The sequence below is a fragment of the Meles meles genome, chromosome 5, assembly GCF_922984935.1.
Source record: "Meles meles chromosome 5, mMelMel3.1 paternal haplotype, whole genome shotgun sequence".
Taxonomy (NCBI): Eukaryota; Metazoa; Chordata; class Mammalia; order Carnivora; family Mustelidae; genus Meles; species Meles meles.
The window spans coordinates 101,839,581-101,862,258 of NC_060070.1; the positions used below are offsets into that span (position 1 = coordinate 101,839,581).

Below are 22,678 nucleotides of genomic sequence, written 5' to 3' on the forward strand. Positions count from 1 at the left end.
GCACTTCAGTCCTGGCAAGGGAATTGCTGAAAACAAGGGGACCCAGAGCTGATGAAACAAAGACGCACATGTGATACTTAACAAAAGGCTTACCTTCTATTTAGAACTAGGGGAACTGGGAGATGGGTAGTTGATTTTGTTGTTAACCATTAGCCTGAAACTCAATTCAGCTGCCTTTCTTACCCCCATTGAATGTCGGTGAGCCCCGTCCCCTTTGTTAGGCCTCATGTGAAAAGGTGTGATATCGTGTGATGGGATCCCTGGCCAGGCGCAGTGTCCTTCCTTTCTCTGTTTTGACCCTTTCCTACATCTCTCTTGAGATAATTTTATTTGTTTATATTTTTTATTACTTTGTTTTATTTTTCTTGGGGTAATTTCAAAGCTACCATCCCACCAGCTAGAACTTGTGGGTTCTTGTTTTCCTGGGGCCCTTCCCAGGGTGTCTGAGCTTTGCTTGGTTTCTCTTTCTCTCCCCTCATCGTGGCACTACACCCACCATCTCCCAGTCTTCTGCCCAGGCAAGACAGCCAACGTTCCCGAAGGGAAGCAAGGGAGGGTATTTATCATAAATGTGACCATATTCTGACCCACCTTACTCTGAGCACTGGCACTTAAATAAAACTGTTCCCCACAGAAAGACTTCAGCACACCTCTGCTAAACTGGGACATAAGTAAGAGATTCTATGAATCAGAACATTGTGGTTCTGGTCACACAGTGATAAACCAAAACACAGGGCTGATATTCTGAATATTGAATTTATTCTTGGTGAATGGGTAGCAGATTGGACAGGTAGACATGTGCACAGAGAAGTAGAAAAGATTTACTTTTTTTCTAGATGCCATGTCCCATGCTTGGTGCTGTCGTGTTTGTTAACTCCCTGAATCCTCACAATAGCTTTTGAGGTCGTAAGCTAGAGTTCCTCATTTTCCAGATGAAGAAGCTAAGGCCGGTGGAAAGCTTTCCTTAGCAGGCCTCACATAGCTAGCAGTCGGTAGAGTGGGCTCCAGAGATGTGTCCCCCGACAGCCTGCTCACTATTGTTCCACAGGCCAAGGAAAGCATGGCCACTCAGGGCATACGGATGCAGTCCAGCCTTTCCACATGTGGCCCTGAGGTAAGACAGGACCTTAAGATGGTAAAGAGAGGTCAGATAGTCTTTCGTTTGGACATGTTAGAAAATTAATACATTTCAGGAATATTTTCAAGGTTAGTGCTGAAGAGAGCACTTGGGAATTGAATGTCCATCTCCCAAGAAGTTTCCCCACCCAGTTCCCCATCCCCCTCTTCCGATTCTCTTGCAAAGGAATACATCCTAAGCACAACTTTAACATTTTGTGTAAAATGTTAGCCATCACGTTAGCATCTGTCCTCATGTGAGCGTCTGTCCTCTTCACATTTTAAGAGAATGAAACTTGTACTCAGGCTTCGGAGGGATATTCCCACCAGGTGTTGTGTGTCTGTGTAAATTTATTGGAATGGCATTTCATGATGTGGGAAGTGGACATGGTATGAAAGTAGTTCTAGCTTTAATGCATTTTAGTTCGCTGTCATGTATTATCTGCTCTCTTTGAAATTGTGATTAGTTTTCTGGCATGTAGAGTCTGATAACTGAATAAAGTCTGTGCCCTTTCCTATAGCTGGGAGAGGAAGCAGAAAGAGTTGAGGTTTTTAGGAACTGGCTCTCTTCTAGCATACCTTCATTGCTACTCATGCACACTCACCGCCCAGGGTAGGAAAATGCGCTGAGCCCATGCCCCTAATTCTGCTGTGGGTTACAGTGGTGACCCCATGGGAACGGCTGCTGAGTGCTTGCCGTTGACCATCGGGGCTGAGCAGCCGGACCACAGCAGGCTGCCGACCGTGATGTATGTCATGTTGGTCTGCACAGCACGGCTGTGCCATGAGTCTCTGGTCAGTCCGTGAGTGTGGTGGGCCCCATACCTACATGCACGCGTGCGTGTGTGTGCGTGCATGTGGAATCGGGGAGCGGGGCTGGGCCTAGGGACTACGTGTGTGTGTGTGCACTTGCTCTGCCTCCAAGCTTGATACCATTTTATCGTATCCTGTACTTTCCATGATTGGATTCTGCACTTGCAAAACTGTACTACTCTCTCTTGAACAATCAAGTTGCATGCATGACACGTCTAAACCGAAATGCTGACCGACTCAATATATATGCCCCAAACCCAGAGTTGTATTAGTTGCGATTGGTCCTGTGTGCCATGTAGTTCTTTCTATTTTTTGTCTTTCTTTAATTTGATACTAGTGTATATCATGTTTTAGAGCACTGTCCCTTAGTCTCTGGCAACATTTATTTGTATTTTGTTTGTTTGTTTGTTTTTCCCAAATGAGGGAAAATGTACTGTGTGGGTCACAATTATAGATTCTGTTTGTGTTTTGTGGTGTAGTAAACATTTGCAAATCAATGAATGTCTCTTGTTTTCTTAATTGTTAGCTGCTTGGAAATTTAGGAAAGTCGGGTAAACTTGTTATCTTGTAAGTATTTTTCAGACCATAGTTGCATCTCTAACTTCCATTTTGCTTCTTAAATGCATGAAGATTTCAAATCAACTGACTGCTTTGTGTGTTCCTCATTGTAAAATATTGGACATTTTCCTTTAAATGCAGTTTTGTTTTTGTTTTCTTTTAAATGACCGCATGGCCTGGAACCTTATTTTGTTATGTGTTTGTCAGTTGTCAGATTTGTTCAGATTGTTCTCTCCCCAAAGAATGCTTTTCTGTGAATTACACTTTAAGTTATTCAGAAATTCCAAAAGGCATAACGTGGCAGCTCATCTGTCTTCACTGAATTCCAGTTTGTCAGCACAATTCTCTCTCTAATGGAAAGGATAGATTTGCTTTATTTGCTACATGTGGCATGCTTCTAATTTTTCAAGCAACTTATTTGTGTCTTTTATTTCTCATTCTGTTGTGTAAGTGTGTATGCTTCTGGGGGAAAGAAAGCTCCCTAAAAAACGCATGTTTTTGGTGGAGGGAAGAATTAAAAAGAGACTGTGTTGTGTGATGCGTGGACAGACAGGGAGTTGGTTTATGTGTGATTGTGGGTATGGAGGAAAGAGAGCCAGCAACTTCATAACATTCCCCAGCCAAATCTTACCTTTGAACAATCTGCACCATTTAAAGAGTTTCTGGCTGGAAGAAATTGAGCATGTGTCCAAGTTTAGAGTCTAGCCTTTTGTCTCCATTAAGTCAAAATGAAAGTGATCTTGACTTCATCACACTTACGCAGTCAAAAGATAGGATTTACAGATCATTCATCAAGTCTTGTTTTTGTTTTTAAACAGGCACTCTGTAAACGTTAATTACCCATAAATATTTTGATTTTCAGAGAGAGAATTCATTTTATGGATAGCTTTCTGTCTTCTTATTACAATTTAGCGTAAACTTCCATCATATTCTAAACTGGATTATTGCTAAAAGGGGTAGGGTAAAACCTAAAAATACAAGAATAAAACATAATTGGCCATTGGATTTCAAAATGGAGAAGGCATTTCCAAACTTGAAAGTGGAAAGAAGTCTTAAATAAAACAAAAACAAAAAAACCCAGTTGATAGATTTGTCTACGTGAAAATTAGATTTCTGATCTTCAAGAAGGTAGAGACACCTTGAGGGCCAGAGGACACTTAGAACATTACAGATTAAGGAGGTCTCGCCTCACTCTACTTGAAATCCTTCCCAATGATTGAGAAAAAGAGGTTTCCACTGGAGAAAAGTGGACAAAAATTGAAGCAAAGAACCCATCACAATAAGCAATAAGTGATTCAGAGAAGAAAAAACAGAAACGATTATCGATGTGAAAAAATTTTAGCTCCATAAGTATTCACAGAAATGTTAATGGAAGCTTTTTGACCTATGAACTTGTCAAGATTAAAAAAAAAATGATGCCAAATGTTGGCAAGGGTATGGGAAAATGCATAGATGATAGGGAAGTATAAATTATTACATCTTCTCTGGAAGGGAACACAGTAATATTCATACCCTTTGATTCTGCAATGCCACTTCTAGGGCTTTGTCCTAGGAACACAGTTGTGGTACACAGGAAACCCAGGCAAAAGGCTATTTCTCATGTAGATGTAGAGGCAACTCACATATGGCCGGCACTGTGCTTTCCTGCATATCCGTGTCTAATCTTCACAACAGTCCTGTGAGGTATAGGTAAGTAATTATCAACATCCAAAAGACCCAGAAACCCAGATTCAGCTACAGTAATTTGCCCAAGATTACACAAATGGCAGAACCAACTAGCAGCGTCTAACGTGGGAGATTTGTGATTTGTAAGACACCTGTAGAACGAAATAGTTATGTGGTCAATAAAAGTCCTTTTAGAAACATACTGATGTGGGAGGACATTCCTAATGTCATATGTAAACAGAAGTGCTGAAGATCATAGTGTTGGTCCTAATTTCATCAAAGCGTGTGTGTGTGTGTGTATAAAATTTATATGTAAAAATATATATGTATATATATACACACACATATGAATGAAATCACAAATGTGTGGCAATAATACTGAAAGATTGTACTTCAGAATGTTAATACCAATTATCTCTTTGGGGTAGGATTTGGTCTTAGTTTTTTCCTTGCACCGTTACATGTACGTATTTATGGTTTTTATTTTCCAATCAACGTAACTTACTGTTTTATAATTAGAAATGAAAAATGCTGTAATTATTAGTGGATATTTTGATGTCAGTGGCCCAACAGTTCAGGAAGTCCCAAAGCCACATGATTTCCAAAATATTTATGAAATAAGAACATTCAAATAATATGCCACAGATGATGATAGGAAAAGCAAAAAACAGTCTTTGGTTTCTGAAATTACTCACCATATTATTACAGCTCAAATTGTATTTTCACCAGATTTTGCTTATTGTTCGTTTCCCTTTCTGCCAGTGAAATAAGAGTTTCATTCTGTTACACAGAATATTAAAAGGCCAATACTAAAGGAAAAATGAAAGTTTCTTCACACTTGGGGCAGGTGTTCAGAAAATGGAATATAGGTAGGCTATGATGACTAATACAGGCTTTCTCTTTGGATCACTGACTGATTATCTCCTCTTGAATAATGTCACCTCCAGGCAATTAACGTGGAGCGCAACTGACCCGACTAAGGGTTTGCTCAATGACCGGCAGGTCCCATCTCCTCCAGATGGGTTAAATCAGGTCCAAACAGTGAAGGAAGGTATCATCTGGAATTAAGAGACACAAACCAGTGAAACAAAGATTCTCAGCTACATTCTGTAGTTCTCCAAGTCCAACTCCTTGTATTCTGGGAAGGTACTATTATGTGGTTTTAGGAAGTTTAAAAATATCAGCTTCCTACATAGATGGTAATAAGTTATTTAAACAGTGACTCTGCTTCCCAGAATTTCTAAGTGATACAGGCATTTTGTCCTGATGATCACTAAGGACCTGGTAAACTACCTCCTGGACCTGAGAGAGAAAGCAGAAACACACATGAGCCATATGTATCCTACAGTACTGAGATCACACCGGTGCTTCACTAGCAGTAAAGTCACAGTGTATTTATCCCTAGTATTTAACACAGTGACATTTTGTCATTTTGTCACCGTGATGCCTTGCAAAGGAGAGATTTTTAAGAAGGTCAGGGATGTTCTGGGAGGAGCTCACCAATGTCAGCGTACTTCTAACAACACAGCAGGCACACAAGTGTTGACTGACCTGGTCCTTTGGATCCAGGACTTTGACTTCTTGAAAAGACAATAACCATCATATTGGTTTGCCAGCCACATTTACTAGACCAGGTTCTATGATAGGTGCTAAATTGTGTTTGTGGTTTCATTTAATTGAATCCTGATTGTTACTTTTGGTTAAAGTAACATAGTCAAACACACAAAACACAGGATTGAGCCTCAGGTCCAGCCCAGGTCTGTGTGATCCCAGAGCATCCATTCCAGGGCTCCATGTTCCCCTCTGTTGTCTGTGAAAACTGTACCTTTTGAATGATGCTTAATAATCTTTTCTCAAAGCCAAAGGTTTGTGCCATCCCTTCCTGGATGATGTGGAAAGAGGTCTCTGTGCACTGTTTTGCCTGGGACAGCACATGCATCTGAGGGTGATGAAGGCGTCCTGGCACACTGGCAATAACACCCTCTCTTTGTGGGCATTGTTTCATTGTTTTCTGAAACCCTTCGACAATGGAGATTAGGAGGTCACTCTGCCTGCTGTGACAACCCAGAGTGCCTAGGAGGCTCTTGAATACAATTGTTTTCCACTCCTTGAGATCTCAAATGGATTTGAGATTAGAATGGGAAAAGAAAAAGAAAAAATAAGTAAATGAGATGTAAACACAGTAGCTAGCTCACACACTCCATTGGGAATTCACATTATCCCCTCCCAGAGTCTTAAGAGGTATTTACTTGTCCAGAACTTTTATTGCTTCAACAGCTATTAGAGCCCTCTCTGACCCATTTTAATGAGTTAATTTTTAATAGGTAGTATATGTACATGATACAAATTGAAAATGTTCCCATGCTATAGTATTAGGGCCCAAAACAGATATCCAGCAGGTGGCTGGAGCAGTGGACAGCTTCATGACAGAGTGCCCACAGTTATGATGCAATCTCAGTTCTGTACACGCTCCAGTAGTTTATTTTGCCATTGTGAGGGTTGTCTGTGTGCATAACTGCTTTGCCTCCCTGGAGTACAGATAAATCTTACTGTGTTAAAGCCAGGCCAGGATGATAAGGTTAAGGTGAGGTCCAGCCTCAGCCCCATGCTGACCTGGAAGACCTCCCACATGGCACACAGACCCACCACTGAACCCAGAGCCAGTGCACAGGGATCAGGGTCATGGGGGATTCCCCTCCATGAGGAACTTGGGGATTTCTTCCCATGAATAGATCTTTGTTGGGATCATCTCGGTTTATCAGAGTAAATCTAATCATATCTATCCTCTGTCTTCATTTGAAGCTTAGATTCCTTCCATAATATTCCTGGGCATCTGAGTAAAACTAATGATTCCCTTCCTCAAGAGGGAAGAATGCCAAGCCCCTTAAAGATTCTCTTGTAGATCTCTTTTAGGGCATGATATTGGGGCCCTGCATTTATAAAACCTAAGAGAGACCTCTCTAATGATTCTTAAAAGAGTTTTGTGGTTTTCATTTCTACACGTAGAAGCAGATATTAACTTCAGGTAGCAGCCATTCACTAGTAAGTAAATAAACATAAGCATATAAACATATCTAAATGAGAAAAGTTGATGGGTGGGTAGGATGGGTACTGTACTTACCAAGCACCCTGGTTATATGGACATGTGCAAGTTAACTCAGTGAAACAATCTGTCAGAGGGTTTATATAGACCTTAACTGCAAATGAAACACAGAGCAGTATATCAGTGTGGACTGTGGGGTTTGGGGAAGACTCGATGGTGTAGAGGATGTTTAGCTACTTGTGGACAGTTGATAAGATTTAGAAGGACAGAAAAAAAGAGCATTTCTATAAGACACAGTGGAATCAAAATGTTACGTTTTATAGGGTAGTGAATGCACCAGTTGGTGGGATGGGAAATGTGAACACTGAGAGATCATGGAGACAATCTAAAAGCCTTTCCACATATCTGAGTGTTATCCATTTTAGACAAATGTTAGTTCGTGTTTTCTTACATGTTATTTTTCTTTTACATCCATTATGGTTAAATACTCTGGTTAAATACATGATGTCAAGTCTTTATATTAACTCTTAAGGGAAGACATAGTAAGATTGTTCATGAAGGTAATTATGTAGCAATTTCATAAATATGCATTCTACTTTTTAAAGGTATATACATGTATTAAACACATGTATACATAGAAAAGGGTATTAAGATGTTCTCAGATATAATTGAAGATGCAAGTCTTCTGCCTCTCCTCAAGTGGGAAGCTGTGGAGTATTTTTCCATGTGTCAGAGAGACATCAATAGGTTCCTTCATGAGCCTTTGCTTGTAATCGCTCTGGGTCAGGATAGTGAGTACAGGAAGAATGTAGTACTGTATGGAGTCCTGCAGAATGTTGTGTCTGAGACTGAGTTATTTTTCCACCCCTTTGGTTCACCTTTCCTGACCATAGAAACCCTGACCAGTTTGCTCAAGAGACTGATTCAGTTCTTTTGTGCTTATGTTCTTTTTTTGAAAACCAGGCTCATACAAAGCTCAATTATCTTTGAATCGCTGACTTTAAAAATAAATAAAAAAATAGTAATCAAATTTGTCGTGGATGTAGATATTGATGTTTCTACAAGCATTAAGTTTACCAGATTAATATGTGTATTTACCACATTCAGTTTTTGCTAAAATATTGTTGATTTTGTGAAAGGGAAATGAATAACATATTTACTAAATTAAGCTGTGAGTGACCAAAAGTAGTTAAAAGATGTATAGTAGAAAATTAATGTACTGTGTTATCTATCCATTATCCTTTTCTTCCTTCTTCTTTTGTTTTTTGTTTTCTGAAATGAACTGAGACACTGGGAACACTGGATTTAATATAATGGGCAGGTCTTCAAAGGGGTGTGTATGTATCATTGTTGGCCTTATTTTTGAAACTTAGAATTCTTAATATACCAAATAATATTTACCGAATATTACCTATATTACCAAATAATATTTGTCTGGACCTGGGTAGCTTAGTTAACATATTTAAAAAATACAGTTGCATTAGATAGCAACAGAAAATGACTTGCTTTCCAGAATGAGATTTTTTTGAACTGTACTGTTTATTTTCTTGTTTTAATTTAGAACATATACATTTAATGCATTGCCGAGATTTTTATGAACTTACTGGACTACTTAGTGTTTTGTATGATTTAAATTAATCACAGTTGGTCTCAGTGAAACTTAAAAATCATGTGGTATCATTTTATGTGTCCTTTTCATGCCATTTGACAAACAAGATACTCCAGTCCCACCACCATCTTTCACAAAAAAACCTGGAAAAAAGTTGTATTTTCTTTCTCATTGTAGATTGGAGGGTGCTGCAGCCTCACTGTATTCTGTGTGCGTGACAACAGACTAACTCGGATACCTTCAGAGGTGTCGCAGGCCACAGAGCTTCATGTCCTGGATGTGGCAGGGAACAGGTAAGCATGTTCTGGTTTGCTTTTTTTGAGAAAAAGAACCAAATGTTCATTCACCCCAACCTTTGTCATGTGTCGTTGCCATCTTGCCTTTGCTCCATCTTATAGAATATGTACCAATTAGTTGAATGACCCAGGACCCAGAAAATTGTTAATCTGAGAGCAGGAATGATGGAGGTGGATGGAGCAGAAGAGGTCAGGGATGACCTGAGTGGGAGACACTTTGACATTTAAGTAGACCCTTCTGTAGAAATGCTTCCCAGAACAGCAGTACAGAGATGTAAGGGAAACAGTGCTACCTGAGAACTGGGATACTTAGGTTTTACCTTAACTTTGTAGCTTTCGTAAGTCATCATGCACCTCTGGGTTTCCTCATCTGAAGAATGAGCTTGAACGAGTTTGAACTGTATTTTAACCAGGGATCTTGATATACTCTGCTGGTGATTCTGAACCCCCTGAAATTGTAAACAAAATTGTATTTGGGGACACATTTCTGGCCAAAGGATCCCTTGCTAATGTCAGAATCACCAAGTGGTCATAATCAAAGTGAAGAGCTACCCAACTGGTATTCCACAAGGTCACAGCAGTACCATTTTTCAAGTTCTGCTTGAGAGGTCATGGTAGACCACTTCCTGGTTTTGGAATATGCCTTCTGTTCACCTGTGTAGAATATAAATTTGTTTCAGCCAGTCTGAACTAACTTTGTCACCTCAGATTGTATGTGCCCTTTCTTTCCCCGGAGCCTAGCCCAGCTACTCTTTCTGCCTGAGACCCTCTTCTCTGATTCCCACTGCTGTTTTCATTTTCTCCAGGGAGCCTTCTTTGCATGGAGCCTGCTTTTTTGAATTCCTCCTAACATAGGACTCACAGCACCGTATGATAATTGTCAGCCTATGCGTGTGTGAATGTCTAAACCTAAAGTTGTGTGATGTCAGATGTGGTATCTGTGCCACTGTGCCTTTTATCCCTGCACAGTGCCTGGTACATGATAGAACCTGGTAAATATTTGTCGCCCAAATGAAAATGTTAAAAATGTTAGTTTTGCAGAGTGAATAGGTGGCCACTGCGAAATGCCTTGTATCACAGGCTGCATGACCAAAGGAATTTAAAAAATGCTTTCGAGTGTTACATAGTTAGATAGGAGAAAAAGTGCCCAGCCAGGGGAAAATGATCAATGATTTTAAATGAGAAATAGCAACAGCAGTCGGAAGACCGTTTGGGGGATTGTGTGCTAAGTGCTGATTAACTGGTCACTTAGGTCAGACACAAGCCACCATTTCTCATTCTGGCCAATGGATTGTGGGTAGTGGTGCTAATAAATAGCAGGACTCAGTGAACCTTACCGGGGGAGGGCACCATTTTCAAGTGAAGGCTTTTAGGACATCTTGATAGATTCTTAAACCACTGACTGGTTACTAAACTCAGGATTAATTTGAGTTGAGTGTTGGCTTTCTGCTGAATGGAGTCTCGCGTGCAGCATAAAGCTTGGGAAGGATTGTTCTTTCCTAAATTCCAGCAATAGAAACTCAGTAACTCCCAACTTTCCCAGACTCTTGCCACACCTGTGAGCATGAAATTGCATCATTAATTCCTGAGCAGAAGATGGCTCTGATGCCTGAAAACTGTTTTTCACATGAGTGAAGGCTCTAATCTCTAGTTCTCAGAAAGGAAAGTTAAATTTTTATTATGCTTGGGCTGGGGTGGAGAAAACCCCATTAAAAAGTAGAGTTACATAGCTGTCATCTGAGTCAGTTTATATGTGTCACATGTATATACAGATTCATAACCAAATTTTAAACCTATTAAAATATTTAATTACTACTTCTTAAAGTATTAGTATAGAAACTAATAAAAAAAAAGGCTACAATGTCAGCTTTTTAGCTTACAGAAATGTTACACCATGGGAAATCATACCACATATGACAGAAGTTTTGCCTCTTCTCTCAAGCATATAAAAATAGAAAATAACACAGACAGACTATATGTTAGTTTCCACAAATTTTCTTTGACAGATTTGATAGGGTAACTATAAAATGCAGTATAGTTACTGCATAACTATATGCAGTATAGTTATACTATACTATATATACTATATACTATATATTATACTATACTGCAGGAAACCAAAGATCAAATCTTTTGGTACAGTAACAGAGAAGATGTCTTTTATCATCAGCTACCCAAGGACATGGAATCCATTTCCTTAATTCTTACTCTTTCCCATAGGAATATCCCCCCACTACACAATATCTAGAAACCAAAGATCAAATCTTTTGGTACAGTACAGAGAAGATGTCTTTTATCATCAGCTACCCATGGACATGGAATCCATTTCCTTAATTCTTACTCTTTCCCATAGGACTATCCCCCCACTACACAATATCTAGTATTTGAGAATCTTTGAGGAAGAGTAGTACCAAATACTAGGAACAGTGGCTGTCAATGGGGAAATAGTTTGTACCTTTGAATTTTATAATCCCAAAAATTAAATTTAAAAATATTAAAACATATTACTTCACAGGTGTTAGAGTGGATGTTATTAAAAACAAACAAACAAACAAGATAACAAGTGTTAGCAAGGATGTGGAGACAAGGGAACCTTTGTTCCCTGCTGCTGGTGGGCATGTAAATTGGTGTAGCCATTAGAGAAAACAGTATGGAGGTTCCTCAAAAAATTAAAAATTTAATTATCATATGCTGTAGCAATCCCACTTCTGGCATATAGCCAAATGAAAGGAAAACAGGATATTGAAAAGAGATCTGTGCTCCCTTGTTCACAGTAGCCAAGATATGGAAACAACCTAAACAATATCAGCAGATGAACAGATAAAGAAGATGTGGTATGATACATATAATGGAATATTATTCGGCCATAAGAAAGAAGAAAATCATGTTATTTATGACAATATAGATGGACCTTGAGGGCATTGTGCTAAGTGAAATAAGTCACACAAAAAAAGATAATCCTGTATGATCTTACATATGAAATCTTAAAAAGCCAAACTCTTAGAAGTAGAGAGTAGAATGGTGGTCACCATGGGCTAAGAGTAGGGGAGGTAGGGAGGTACGATCAGTGGGTACAAATTGCCAGTTACAAGATGAATAAGTTCTGGGGACCTAATGTATAGCATGGTGACTGTACTTAATACTGCCTTATATCCTTGAAATTTGCTGAGAGAATAGATCTTTGAATGGGCTCCACACACACACACACACACACACACACACACACACACACGCGTGCATGAAAAGTGGTGATTATGTGACTGGATGGAGGTATTAACTAACTCCACTGTGGTAGTCACTTGGGAATATGTAAATGTATCAAATCATCTCAGGTGCACCTTAAAATTACACAATATTATATGGCAATTATAGCTCAGTAAAATGGAGAGAAACTATTAAAAGGCAAAATACAACATAGCAGTGTAGTTGTACTGTGGAATAGTAAGTAGTTAGAAAAGTGAGATAATTTCTCTGTGTAGTAACATAGGATGCCCATGGTACCAAGTAAGAAGAATAGCTATTGGACATAACACAGCATTCTCATTTTTGTTTTTTTTAAAACAACCTATCTATTTATTATAACAAAACATTAATAATAGTTCCCCTAGAGGCAGAGTGGAGGACTGAGGTTACAGGGGTCTTTCCCTTTAGATATTTTGGTACTAGTTAAATTTTCCCACTGATTATGTTTTCTCTACATATCTTTAAGCAGTTTTGAAAACTTGCTGAGAACTAAAAATTCTAGTAGGAGGTAAAAGATGAAACATTCAGTTGTAAGAAGCATGCAATTATAGGTCGAGTCACTAGGCCATGTGTAGTTGTCAAATAAATTTGACAGCACAATCGCTACAGTAGTGCAGAGGTGGGGAAGGTCACCTCAGGTTAGTTGGTCAGGGATTTAACTGGAAATGAGAGACATAGCTCATGGTATGTTTATTCATTTGTTTTAGTCCTTGTACCATTGATGTAAATAGTAACCACAGGCTTTTTATTTTGAGGGGATGTGGTCCTTAATAAAACAGGGAGATGTGAGATGTGTACAAATAGGGCTGTGGTTTCTTGTGTTGATGCTGCAGTATACAGAATGTACCAGAGGTGTGTGCTCAGTTGGCAGCAGCCATGTTCAAGCTGGCACTCTGATTCTTTTTTTTTTTTTTAATTTCAGCATAACAGAATTCATTGTTTTTGCACCACACCCAGCTCCATGCAATATGTGCCCTCCGTAATACCCACCACCTGGCTCCCCCAACCTCCCACCCCTCGCCCCTTGAAAACCCTCAGATTGTTTTTCAGAGTCCATAGTCTCTCATAGATCACCTCCCCTTCCAATTTCCCTCAACTCCCTTCTCCTCTCCATCTCCCTATGTCCTCCATGTTATTTGTTATGCTCCACAAATAAGTGAGACCATATGATACTTGACTCTCACTGCTTGACTTATTTCGCTCAGCATAATCTCTTCCAGTCCCGTCCATGTTGATACAAAAGTTGGGTAGTCATCCTTTCTGATAGAGGCATAATACTCCATCGTGTATATGGACCACATCTTCCTTATCCATTCGTCTGTTGAAGGGCATCTTAGTTCTTTCCACAGTTTGGCGACCGTGGCCATTGCTGCTATAAACATTGGGGTACAGATGGCCCTTCTTTTCACTACATCTGTATCTTTGGGGTAAATACCCAGTAGTGCAATTGCAGGGTCATAGGGAAGCTCTATTTTTAATTTCTTCAGGAATCTCCACACTGTTCTCCAAAATAGCTGCATCAAGTTGCATTCCCACCAACAGTGTAAGAGGGTTCCCCTTTCTCCACATCCTCTCCAACACACATTGTTTCCTATCTTGCTAATTTTGGCCATTCTAACTGGTGTAAGGTGGTATCTCAATGTGGTTTTAATTTGAATCTCCCTGATGGCTAGTGATGATGAACATTTTTTCATGTGTCTGATAGCCATCTGTATGTCTTCGTTGGAGAAGTGTCTGTTCATATCTTCTGCCCATTTTTTGATATGATTATCTGTTTTGTGTGTGTTGAGTTTGAGAATTTCTTTATAGATCCTGGATATCAACTTTTTGTCTGTACTGTCATTTGCAAATATTTTCTCCCATTCCGGGGGTTGCCTCTTTGTTTTGTTGACTGTTTCCTTTGCTGTGCTCTGCACAGCAAAAGATCTTTTTTCACAGCTTTTGATCTTGATGAAGTCCCAAAAGTTCATTTTTGCTTTTGTTTCCTTTGCCTTTGGAGACATGTCTTGAAAGAAGTTGCTGTGGCTGATATTGAAGAGGTTATTGGCTGTGTTCTCTAGGATTCTGATGGATTCCTGTCTCACGTTGAGGTCTTTATCCATTTCAATTTTATCTTTGTGTATGGTGTAAGAGAATGGTCGAGCTTCATTCTTCTACATATAGCTGTCCAATCTACTAGAACTCATACAGCTATTCAGTAACGTGTCGGGATACAAATTCAATGTACAGAAATCAGTGGCTTTCTTATACACTAACAATGAAAATACAGAAAGGGAAATTAGAGAATCGATTCCATTTACTATAGCACCAAGAGCCATAAGATACCTCGGAATAAACCTAACCAAAGAGGTAAAGGATCTGTACTCGAAGAACTACAGAACACTCATGAAAGAAATTGAAGAAGACACAAAAAGATAGAAGACTATTCCATGCTCTTGGATCGAAAGAATAAACATTGTTAAAATGTCTATACTGCCTAGAGCAATCTATACTTTTAATGCCATTCCGATCAAAATTCCACCGGTATTTTTCAAAGAGCAGGAGCAAATAATCCTAAAATCTGTATGGAATCAGAAGAGACCCTGAATTGCTAAGGAAATGTTGAAAAACAAAAATAAAACTGGCGACATCATGTTACCTGATTTCAAGCTTTACTACAAAGCTGTGATCACCAAGACAGCATGGTACTGGCATAAAAACAGACACATAGACCAGGGGAACAGAGTAGAGAACCCAGATATGGACCCTCAACTCTATGGTCAAATAATCTTCGACAAAGCAGGAAAAAATATACAGTGGAAAAAAGTCTCTTCAATAAATGGTACTGGGAAAATTGGGCACTCTGATTCTTGATGGGGAAACTGGTATTCCAGACAAGTCACTAATCTTATATGGCTTGGTTGAATATGATAATAAGATCTGTTGTTGTAGAGACTAGTAGTTTATTTCAACTTTTATCATATGATTTGTTATCCTTAGAAGCTGTTACTTATTATTGTTGCTGCGTTTAGCATTTTATTTATGCCTTTGCTTTAGCACTTAGCTGCAAAGTCAGTTATTCTGAGAAGGTACAATGACCATGTTTGAGTATTTGTGTTTTGTGCCAGTTTTCAAATCTCAACTATTTTTTTCTTTATGCTCTTAGGATTAAGAAATCTAGAGATATTGACTATAAATTTTTTGTATAAGACCCTGAAACTTTCAAAAGAATCATGCTTTCATTCAATAAAATGAAAAAGAGCTTAAAGTACTTAAAGCTTTCACAGTGTGCTAGGATATTGTTTTTAAAAAATCCCTGTCATCAGATCTGGCAAATACACGTCTGTCTTTAACTTCCTTGCATTTGAGTAAATGTGTGACAGCCTTTGGGCAGAGGCAGGAAAATTTGTTGTATAAGCATAAGAGATTTCACTTTCTATCTCACTCAAAGACCCAACATCTCAGAATAGGAAGTGGAGCTGTAAAGGCCTGCTTCCTGAGATCCCTTGGGCATCCTTCATGGTGTGAGCCTGTCACTGAACTTGGTAGATTCTGGGATTTAAAAATATGTATTTCTCACTCAGTTTGGCCCTTATTAGCAAAATACTAGAGTATACGATACACAGAGACTTCTCAAGGGTACTTTAACATATGCAGGTCTCATGGATGCATTAACTCTAGAACCTAACTCCCATGTAAGGTACAATTCCACTGCCTCAGTACTGCACCCAATATGTATGCGTGGGATGGGCCAACCTTTGCTGGACTAATTGTTAGGAAAAGAAAATATTTTGTCATCTCTATAACTAGTATATTGGAAGTATGTTGTAAAAATTATATTAATTTGTTCTTTGGAAGTTTGTTAATAACACATTTGTTGTTAACACTCTCCACGTACTCTTTGGTAATTTTTACTTCATTTGTTAAAGTAACAACATTCTGTGCTTACATTTTATTTAGATTAGTTTAATAATATTGGAGTACAACTTCTTTTCATATCCCTACATAGAGTTCGAACTAATTTTCCGTAAGCTTGCCCATTCAAAATGGCATCTATGTCTGATAGTGCAGTATTGATCTCTCGGTAAGTAAGATGTATATGTAGACGTCCCATATGTGTTAAACTGGAGATAGGTGTGCAAGTTCATAAAAGAGCTCCAGCAATACATGCTGCCATATGATTTCTTATGGAGTTCATGGGCCAAGGATTTCTTTAAGAAAAGGTGCCTTATCTTGTGGCTCACAGAATGCAGCCAGCTCATTATTGTCCAGCTTGTAAAGTCACTGCTGAGATTATAATTTAATGCGCATGGAGCCATCTTTAGAGTAAAAATACTTGATCAAATACAACCTTAGATTCGTTAAACCTTAAATTCCTGGTATCTGCAGAGGTTTGGTTGTTTTCATAGTGCATTAGTAGACTTGCATAAGGCATTGGTTTTTACTAAAGCAGTCTTTTCACCCCCAGCCGTTGTTAGCATTTTGAGCCAGATAATTCTTTGATGTGGCGGCTCTCCTAAGCATTATAGGATATTTAGCAACATCCCTGGCCTCTACCCGCTAGATGCCAAGAGTACCACCCAGAAATGTCTACAGACACTGCCAGATGTCACTGAGGCAGAAGCGCCCCTGGTTAAGAACCACCGCACTAAAGTTGTCTTTGGTGAATACAAATGTATATGATTCCTGGTGCTGGCTTTTGCTAAATAGAGTTAACTGGGTGCAGTCACTTTGTCAGACATGTGTGCAAACCTTAACACAGAATTAATCTTTAGGTGTCACATTACAGTTTTTAAAGTGCTTTAATACATATGATCTCACTTGAAACTGAAATAATGTGAAGTGAACATTAACTATCCCAAAGGAATCTGGGGAAGTGGGAGCTTCTAGAAACTGGAAGATACAAGCTTAAGATGGATACCTAAAATAATCTCCTTAGACAAAGAAGATGCAGTGCAGGAAGAAAATGTTTTCATCTTTATTATAACTGCCACTTAAACTCTTCAGCACCCCAGGAATCTCCTTCCACGCTTCCTCATTTTTGCCAGGTGGTACTGAAAGCAGGTCTTTGTCAGGGAGGCTGTTGCCATTGACTCAGTAAGAGCTCCTTCTACTGCGTCCTTCCATGGTCAGACTGGCTTTTTTTTCTCTTTAAATCGAAACCTCCCAATGTTTTGCCCTGTGGCCAGAGGTGCTGATGAGAGAGAGGACAGCAGAAGCACAGGGACAGACTGAGTGTGCTCACAAAGAGTACACCGAGGGTTTTATTATAAACACAGTATCTTGTTCCATGTTGAATCCAATCCCAGGAGGTTCTTTGTAATTTTTTTTTCTTTCTGTATTGATAGGAATTGATGTAATTATAAAATCTGAGATCTTGATGTCTTCTTTTGTTTTAAATTAGACTGTTACATCTGCCTTTATCCCTGACCACCTTGAAGCTGAAGGCTTTGTGGTTGTCTGACAACCAGTCGCAGCCACTACTCACGTTCCAGACGGACACAGACCACACCACAGGAGAGAAGATTTTGACCTGTGTCTTGCTTCCTCAGCTGCCTTCTGAACCTAGTTGCCAAGGTGAAATTAAGAACAATACTCACATGGCTATGAGAATTAGTAGGAGCTAATACCTATCCATAAGACCTCTTACTCCCATGTGCGTCTGTAATTTGTCTAATGTGCCCCTAGCGCCAGCCTGGGTGAGGTCACTGTGGATGTCCTCTGGGAAGGTTCTTTCTTCTGTACCTTCAAAGAAAAAGTGCCCCTCACATCTGCTTATCATATCTGAAATTTCTTAAACAGCCTTTTGTATTTGAATTATCGCTAAGACTGAAAATACAAGTACTCTTAAAAAAGTTGACAGAGTCCCTTAAAATCCAAACTGGTGGTTTAGAGGATTAGTATTGAACACCACTGACAAACAGGGTTTTTTTTTTTTTTTTTTTTAAGATTTATTTATTTTAGAGAGATAGAGCAGGAGTGGGAGGGGACAAGGGAGAAGGAGTGCGATCTAAGCTGACCTCACACTGAGTGCGGAACCTGACTGGGACTTGATCTCACTACCCTGTAATCATGACCTGAATTGAAATGAGGAGTCAGTGTTTAACCAAATGAGCCACCCAGGTGCCCCCAATGACAACTAGTTTTTAGGCCAGTCTGTTATTTTAAGTCATTGTATCTTTGTTTTGTAAATTATGTGTGGTTTTAAAAAATATTCACAGTAACATCAAATTGCTATTATAAATCTGCTGAGAGTTGGTTTTGATAAAAGAGAACTAGAGTGCACTGGGAGAACAGGAATCCCCTAGGTGGAAAAGCCCCAAAGTCATCTTGCCAATCCCAACCTTGTTAGAGGAGCTTTTAAGACCCCAAGGGGAAGACAGCAGACGTGTTACTAAGGAAAGTACTGGAGTCCAACATGTACAACTACATCAGTGTCATGAGAAAGGTTTTTTGTTTTTTGTCTTTTCTTTTTAAGTAGGCTCAATACTCAACATGGAGCCCAACGGGGGGCTTGAACTCAAAACCTCAAAACCCTGAGATCAAAACCTGAGCTGAGATCATGAGTTGGATGCTTAACTGACTGAGCCACCCAGGCACTCCCTCACCACGATAAAGTTTTTAAAGTTAGCGTATAGAAAAGAATTGTGAAAAAGAATTCTATAAATTATGATGACATTCTGTGATGAAATACTAAACATTAGTTTGGCAGATATTTTATATGATCTCAAATAGAATTATGCAACATTGAAAAGAAAGGGTAACCCTATCCTAGATTCTTTTCTTTTTAATTTTTCTGAAATACTACATAGCAGTTACCAGTCACACAAACTCAAGTTCCCAGCTGTTGTGGTCTTTGTCATGACAGAGAACCTGCCTCGCTGTGGGGCACTGGAGAGCTTGGTGAATGATGTCCCGGATGACGCCTGGAATGAGCGTGCAGTGAACAGAGTCAGTGCAATCCGATTTTTGGAAGATGAGAGAGATGAAGAAGACAACGAAACGGTACGGAAGTGGAGATTGTTGGCCTCCCTGAAAATGCAAAATTTGAAAGCCTTCTAAGACCAATAGTGGCACCTAATAAGGATTTCTTTTCATTTCAAATTGTCTGTTCTCTGCTTAGCCTTCAGCATGTAAGAATTTTTTAGAAGACAAAATTAGTTATTTCTAGGTACTGATTCACCAAATGTATATAAAGCAAGTGGACCTGGGATTTTTTCTTGGAATAGTTTATATATACTCTTGTTCCTTATTTGTGATAGCATCTTTTCTTGCCTCCAGTAAACTGATTGGGAATTCGCTCTGGGTTTTTTTTTCCCCTTTATTATTATTATTTTAAGATTTTATTTATTTTTTCGAGAGAGAGAGTGTATAAGCACTAGGAGGGGCAGAGGGAGAAGCAGACTCCTCACTGAGCAGGGAGCCCCAGGTGGGACTCAGTCCCGGGACCCGGGGATCATGACCTGAGCCCAAGACAGATGCTTAACCAACTGAGCCACCCAGGCGCCAGGAATTTGTTTTCTGTTTTTGTTATTCTTGCTGATGAAGTCTCCTCCCCACCACCATTTAGAGATGTATGGCAATGACTCCATTTGCACTTCAGAGTGTTACTTGGCTTGCCTTCTGTGGAGCTGTGCTTCTCTCTGTCCTTTATGTAATTAATCATTCTTCTCTTCACCCTCAGGCGGAGATCTTGTAATCTTAGTTGGGTTTATTTACAAGTTTTCATTCAAAAATCAGGATTAGATTTGAAGGTATTACTTAGCCTTACTCTATCCACACTTTAAAAATGTCTGTCGGCCAGCTGACATCTTCAGGAGTCTGTGACAGCTCTTGAAATATTACTACAGGTTAACTTTGGCTTCTTAAACTCCTTGTGCTAATTGAGATTTTCATAAGCAGAGCTAAAAGGGAGTATCTACAGCCTCCAAAGCAAAGGGTGGCTTTTAAATGACTGCCTGTGGTGTCTGTTATTCCAGCTGTCACCAAATGGGATTTTATGTTTACAGTAATGGAGCACAGAATGGGAATTAGGCACAACAAAGTGACTTCAGCAGAAAGGAGTCCTCAGTGCTTACCTGGTGGCTTGCTGGAGGATGAGGAATTCACCGGTTCCTTCACTGTTTCAGTAGTGCTCTTGGCTGTTCGGTCACCGCACTTTAGGCTCCTCCTCCTGAAACTCCTTGGACAGGCCATTTACAAGACAGAAATGCTGTCTTAGGAGCCAGAGAGAACCTGATATGTCAGATAAGTTTTTTTAAAGATTGTCCCTTCCCGGACACTTCACTTCCAGCACTGTGGCCTTTATTAGAAAAATGTGAACGCTCTTTAGGAAATACAAATAACACACACAGCGGCCAAGAAAAGAAGCTCTACTCTCTCGCGCTTCCCTTTTCCTTCCACTCCCATGCCTCCATAGTTGAAGGAAGCCAGGTCCACTTCAGAAAGTGGTAGACCACTGCAGTGATTATAAGTTAGAATTTGTTTACCCCTTTATCTTTTTCTTTCTTCACACCCCACACCAACATCTTAAAAATCTTTGTTTCCTTGCCCTTCGTGGAACTTAATTTTTATCTTACGCTTATCTTACATTTTACAGAGCATTATTTTATTCTGAAAGTAACCCTTCTAGGTGGACCAGATAAGGTGCGGGCAACACCTTGAAGCTGCCTGTTGAAAGAGTAATGACATAAAACCCACATGCTCACTCTCCTGCTTGTTTTCAGAGAACACTTCTGCGGCGAGCCACTCCACACCCAGGGGAACTAAAGAACATGAAAAAGACAGTGGAGAATTTACGGAATGACATGAATGCTGCTAAAGGACTGGATTCAAACAAAAACGAGGTCAATCACACCATTGACCGAGTGACCACTTCTGTATAGAACTTCACCTCCGAGTTTTACCTCCCGTGTCTTCCCCTGCTGTTGAGATCCTGTCTCCTCCCCAGGAGCCGCGCGTGGCCCTGGGCTTCCCCGGAACGTGTGTGCGTGCCCGTCACCGCCCCGGAACGTGGGCACGTGTGCATCACGGCCCAGGCCGCACGCTGGGCTGCTGCTCTCCCCATGGAAGTGCCTTACTCCGGCTCCTCAGCCAGCCAGGGCACCAGTGCGCCCCCGGTATGCCGCCTCTCCCCTGACTTCCAGTCATTCGTCATAAGTAGAATACACTACTGTAAACACCTGACCTTTGTTTCTGTCTTATGTTGGGGTAAGGGAGCGCAGGAAGGGAAGTTTTGTTGATCCTCCTCCCTCCCATAAAGTGCTGGGACATTTTGAGCCCAAGTTCTCTTGGACCTACTGATGAGAGATAGTTTTATGTACGGCGCATAATTGATCCTTTTTTAAAAAACTTTTTGGCAGCTCAGATGGTGTAAATTTAAAAATTTTGTATAGGTATTTCGTAACAAAAATGTGTATTTCTTTTTTGTTATTTTATCTTGGAAACGGTACATATTTTAGCATTTGTGGAGAAAAAAAAAAAAACAGTCCTAAAGTATTTGTTTTTACTTGTACCACCCGCTTGTGCCTTACTGTATCCCGAATCATGTCCAACCAATTGTACGCAGTGGCATCATTGAGCAGTGAGATGAGACTAGGAGTGTGGTACTTTTAAAGCAGTGTTGGATTTTAATCAGTAATCTACCTAGTGGATTTGTTTTTAACCAAAAAGAAGAGTTACCACCAATTGTAAATTTTATCAGTAGATTTTTTTAAAAAAAGAGGAACCAAAGGATTAGACTGCTAATATTTCATGTCTTACACTTTAACTTTTTATGAATGAGTCTCTTGTAATGAGTGTAGCATCTGATTGTACCTGTTTGGAAGATATATGCCATTTGTAAAATAAAATAGAGCAGAAAAGCACAAAAGGAGAAAACTGGTTCAGAAATTCAGTGGTTAAATTAACTATGTACTGCAAAAGAAAGTGATTTTTATGGAAGAAAGCTTTAAAAGTTTTATATTGAGATATAAAACCACAATAAAGCAAAATAACCATATTAGAAATGTTGATATCTTTGTAAGTGCAATTTAATTTGTAAATAGAGTTTGAATCAAAGTATAACAAATACTTGCTTCAAGTTTTAATTTTAAATCCGCTATTTAAGGGGCATGGGGGTATGCTTTGGTGTGTTTCTGTTGATTTCTCCCCCCCTTTTTTTTATTTTTGAATAATGTCATAAAAAGGAATGAAAGTGCCAGTCACCATGTGGTATCTAGGAAAATCATAATACTGTTGGTTTTTTGTTTTCTCTCCATGAAATAAAATCACCCTGGAATTAACCATACAACTTTTTAAAATTAATTATCACCTTCTACGTTCAAATGTAGCTGCGTTCTTTGATGATGTGCTCCC

At 39.4% G+C, this 22,678-nt stretch overlaps 1 protein-coding gene across 4 annotated transcripts in view; it reads left to right on the forward strand.

Moving 5' to 3' along the window:
• LRRC1 (leucine rich repeat containing 1) overlaps nt 1-22,384 on the forward strand; it is a 138,932-nt gene extending 116,548 nt beyond the window's left edge. For all 4 annotated transcript variants that reach the window (XM_046006662.1, XM_046006664.1, XM_046006665.1 and 1 more), the window contains 4 exons: nt 8,982-9,097; nt 17,727-17,899; nt 19,191-19,327; nt 21,049-22,384. In XM_046006662.1, coding sequence (XP_045862618.1) covers nt 8,982-9,097; nt 17,727-17,899; nt 19,191-19,327; nt 21,049-21,207 — 585 coding nt within the window. In that variant the 3' untranslated portion in view covers nt 21,208-22,384. The remainder of the gene's footprint in view (nt 1-8,981; nt 9,098-17,726; nt 17,900-19,190; nt 19,328-21,048) is intronic.
• Nucleotides 22,385-22,678: the final 294 nt, after the last annotated feature.